General features: G+C 50.0%; 1 protein-coding gene across 1 annotated transcript in view; it reads left to right on the top strand.

Moving 5' to 3' along the window:
• Nucleotides 1–4289: 4289 nt before the first annotated feature.
• The window catches only part of LIX1L (Lix1 homolog (chicken) like), a gene marked incomplete at its 5' end in the record, with an annotated part of 4501 nt that continues 4210 nt past the window's right edge, over nt 4290–4580 (top strand). Inside the window, one exon of the mRNA XM_009587144.1 lies at nt 4290–4453. Within this exon, the coding sequence (XP_009585439.1) occupies nt 4290–4453 (164 nt within the window). The remainder of the gene's footprint in view (nt 4454–4580) is intronic.

Raw genomic sequence — 4580 nt, 5'->3', positions numbered from 1 at the left:
GGGTAGGCAAGTACATAGGTGACGACGAAGGCAGGCGTAGGAACTTGAGCTGGGCAGGCAGTTCCCTGGCTTATGATTTAAAGCTGAGGAGGTTTCCTACTTGTGCTGTACCTGTAATAGGTAAACGTGTGATAAAGTTAGAGAAAGTGGAGGCTGTTTATTTTTTAAATGTTTTTTAGATGTTTTTTATGTTTTTAAGAAGGAGGATTCTTCTTGCGCCATAGCGATTTAGTCCTCTGTACGTCCTTTACTTCAACTTGATGTCAGGACAAAAAAAGCTGATATCTTTCAACGAAGGCAGCAGCGAAGAGGGCTTCGCTGGGCAATCCTCGGCCCTTCCCGGTGGCCGCAGTTTTCCTGGGATCCCCCTCAGTTCTGTGCTTTGCATGGCTGCACCTTGCCGATGAAAAACCCCGTGGCTGGGAGGAGAGATCAACTCTGCTGGTGCTGGAAGAGGCTGTTGCGGGGGTGTTAAGTACTCCACCACGCTCCGGCGCCGCGGGGCTCCAAGTATTGCATCAGAGGCGCCCGGTCGTGCGAGAGCCCCCAGAGGAAGCTTGGATCTGGGTTTCTTGTACGCTCCTTTTAAATAAAAAAGGAAAAAAAAAAAAAGTACAGAACTGCGAAAAAAGGTTAAAGCACATATTTTACTGGGCCTGTGATGGAAAGAATCTTCCGCCCCACCCGAAAGGAGGCACTTTGCAACTATTTTGAGTTCCCGACTTCTTCCGGCTCCGGCAGCAGGTCCAACGGAGGCTTCCAAATGGCGAGTGCGGGGGGACCGCTGCTCGTCTGGCTCGGAGGAACTCAGCGCCATGTGGAATCACTTACTCTTCTGTATTTAATATGCAAGTCAGATGTGCTATCGTATACACAACGCCGGGATACGGGGTTATGCTCCAAAGCAATAAACAGATAGGACTGATGGTCGGAGCAGGCTCTGCTTTGTGTCTCCCAGCGTCTCTTCGTCTTTTCTCGGAGTGGCAAATCCAAAGGGTAAGCCTCCGACAGGAGCCGCCCCGCCTGGGTTAAGCCGTGCTCTGTAAATCTGTGGGTCTCCCCCACGCAGATGGGTGACAAAGTTTTTCTAGAAGATCAGTATTTCCAGTTCCTGCCCTCAGAAATGCAAACAAACAGATAAAAGAAGGTATCGACTGATGCCAATAGTAAGAGTTCCAGTGTTTTGAGCTGGTAGAGAGACTTGTTCTGCTTGCAGGCACTTAAAATAGCTTTCTTTACGTGTTGGGTTTCCCGTTAAACACGACCTCATGTGCGGTGCAAAGAATACGTCACTTTTTCAGCATCTTTACCTTCAAACCATCCAGTCGTTTTTCTCTCTGCCCTCTCCCCAGCCCGAGCGCTGCGTTGTGTTTTGTGCTCCGTACGGGATTAAAATCCCTCAGGGTGCAGAAGGTGTCCCTGCTTTCTCGAGGACTGTCCTCTCGCGAGCATGAGACATAACAGGACTTAGGATGCTTTCTGTAAATGAAAGCAAACTTCACGTCTCCTGCTTCTTTCCCCCAGATCGCTATTTTGTGATTTAATGGGAGGAGGGGGGTGAATGAGCAAGGCTGAAAATCATCGATCCGGAGCAAATTCAGACTAAGATTTCACTTTGGGTTCAGCGCGCTGCAGTGCTCGGTGTTTGTCTGCTAAACAAGGACGCGACGCGCAGCGCTGGAGCTGTGCTGAGGAGGGGGCAGACGGGCAGGTCTCTGTTCGTAGCGGCGCCCTTTGCTCTCCAGCCCTATAAAAGCGTATTGTTCTGAAGCATTTGTAGCGCGTCAATTAGGTATTTTACTCTCTCGTCTCCTAAAACCGTCCTGCCTGCGGCAGCTGGAAGCATTGAATCCAGTCTGTGAAGAAAACCTCTTTTGGATGCTTCTCAGCTGTCTGACCTATTGCTCCAGTCGCTAACGAAGTACCCAGCCAGTGTCTGGCATAGAGGAACCCTTGTTTTGGGCTGAAAACACAATTCCGTGCCCGTGCACGTGTTGCACGGCGTTTCCTCATTAACCTGCTCTTAACGCCAGCTTCTCAGACTTCACTAAATTAAACCAAACTAGAATTTCTCTGAATTTTCTGAGTAATTCCCTGTGCCGTGAGAATTTGCGTTGCCTGATGTGGCTCGGCTTTCTCTGCAGTTTCTTGTGTGGTCGCTGCTGCGAAGTCTCGGTTGCCCCGTGCCAAACGGGCCGTTTTGAATCGGGCATTGTCTCCCCAAATCCGTTGGGGATTATGTGCATGACTTACACCGTCCCTGGGAAGGGAATCTGCCTGGATGGATGGGAATTCTGTCTGGGTATTGGTGCACTGGAGAACTGGCAGGGAACTGTGTATTGTTTGTACGGCTTTTTGTTAGTCTTCAGTGGAAAATTGCCCCTGTCTTGCATGTTTCATCAAAAAAAACCCCACCCAAATTAGACTTGAAAATAATCCAAAGCGACTGCTTTATGAACAAATGCCCTGAAAAGCCTGTGGTTGAAAGAGGAGGGAAACGCGCAGTGAGGAACTACTGTGCTAGTGACTCCTCGCCTGGCTTCATCTTACAGAAAGCAATAAAACAAAGTAAAAGGCTCAAGCTGGCTGTCTTCCTGAAAGCCGCCTGGCTGCAGACCTAAAAACTTACAGCACTGTGTGGGCAACCGAAAAGCTGAGCCAGGGTGGCTTGCGACGGACTTGGCATCTCACATGCGCGCGTGGCCTCAAATTCACCTCCCTTTTGTATCGTACCCCGGGAGACTCTGAGAACAGCAGCCTCGTCTCGCTCGGTGCTTCCTGCGTTGTATGCAGCTCCTCACGTGGGGGGAGCTTGCGTGGGGATTTTGGGGTATTTTTCTCGTTTTGCTTAAAACAAGAGCTCTGGGGTGGAGTCCTTTCAACAGCTCTGGCATTAGCGAGGAGTTGCTGTAATCTGTTTTGCAGATCGCCTTCCTTCAAAGCGATCGCTGAGATTAAAAAGGCGCAAAGAAGGAGTGCTGAGGAAGAGCTGAGGGCAGGTTTTTCCTACAGCTGCCTGTCAGACTCTTCAGCGCAGAAAGAAGCTTAGAGCAAATTCGATGGGACTTGGAGCGTTAGCGGCGATGAGGGTCATTTTTCTTGCCCAAACCTTGACAAAGTAAAGAACGGGTAATCGAGGGAAGGCCTCGTGGCGCTGGGGATTCAAAAATGAGGAGAGTGATAGGACAGCTGGCTCACTGTTACAGCAAACACCTCTAGTTCTTGCGTGCATATTAAAATCAGAAGAATTTAATCACGTGGATTTGGGCTACAAGCTGGTTGCCACGGGGGCTGTGTGCACCGGTTGACTGTGCACGGTGTGGATTAGCTGCTGGCTCGTTAAAACTGGGTAAGTGCTCAAACCCCATCTAGCAAATTTGGTGCTCCAGAAGAGGTGCCTGCCTAAAAACGACTTCTCCTGAACAGACTGTCATCACCAAAGTCAACGAGGGCTAACGTTTTAGGCTCTGGTTTCCTAACTGGGATGGAAAAAACACTTGCTGTAATAAAGCTAATCCTGGTCTTAGCCTGTGATTCACCGTTTGGTCCTCCCGTGCCGAATGGCACAAAGGAGATGATCCAGTTAGATGTTTCCATTCTCCTCTGTGCTGTTACACGCTCCCTGTGTGGCAGCCAAATATTCTCACCCAAATTACAGGGAGTTCTGCCAGAAGGCCTCGGCTGGGTAGCTTTACGCCTCGGGTCACTTCTTGTGTCTCCGTTGTTGTTTTGAGCTAGGTACGTGATGTTCTGCATAAAGGCAGGTGGTTTCTGCAGGGCTGGCAGTGCACGCGCAGGTCAGCTGCTTTATTTTTATCTTAAATGTAAGAATGTCAATATTGAGGATCAGCTGAGGCAGGTGAGCAAACCTGCTGAGCCTGTTGACAGCCCTCTTATGGAGGAAAAATGCCTCGCTGCCCTGCTGCTTTGCAGCCTTTTTCAAGTCCTTTTCTAAAAGCTTCTCCCTAAGTTTGTTGGAACGAGAAGAGCTTTTCTGTAGGAAGCTTTGTTTTATAATTCGGTGGTTCTCCTTAATGTTCCTCTTGCTGGGAGAGGTGTGCTTGTGTTGACATCGTGCACCTACGGCTTCACTTGAAGCTGATGGTTTTTAATACGAGATGTAACTGAGCTCCCTGGGCAGGGCCCTGCTTGCATAGGTGGGAGTACACTAACGTTTATGCCGTTCTGTTTCTGGATGCGGCCGCTCCTGGCGGGCGATACCTGAGGAAACCAGCTTCCCAGGCTCTTGTGTTGTGTGTCTGAACTTGATTCTGTTTCTGTCTCCTCAGTGAACGTCGTGGAGGCCCTTCAGGAGTTCTGGCAGATGAAGCAGTCGCGTGGAGCCGATCTGAAAAACGGAGCTCTCGTGGTGTACGAGATGGTCCCTTCCAACAGTCCCCCTTACGTCTGCTACGTCACCTTACCGGGAGGGAGCTGCTTTGGCAGTTTCCAGGTACGATCGCTTGGTTGGAGGCTGTCCCTACGGCGTAGCTCGTTCTCCAAAGCAGTCTAATCCTTCCCCACCAGAATCAGTGCTCAAATACCTTGCTGCGGTGGGCACAGCGTTAACATTTTCCTGC

The sequence above is a fragment of the Fulmarus glacialis genome, unplaced genomic scaffold, assembly GCF_000690835.1.
Source record: "Fulmarus glacialis isolate BGI_N327 unplaced genomic scaffold, ASM69083v1 scaffold28821, whole genome shotgun sequence".
In the NCBI taxonomy this organism is placed as follows: Eukaryota; Metazoa; Chordata; class Aves; order Procellariiformes; family Procellariidae; genus Fulmarus; species Fulmarus glacialis.
The sequence above is the reverse complement of the archived record's forward strand: the minus strand, read 5'-3'. Positions and strand labels throughout refer to the sequence as shown.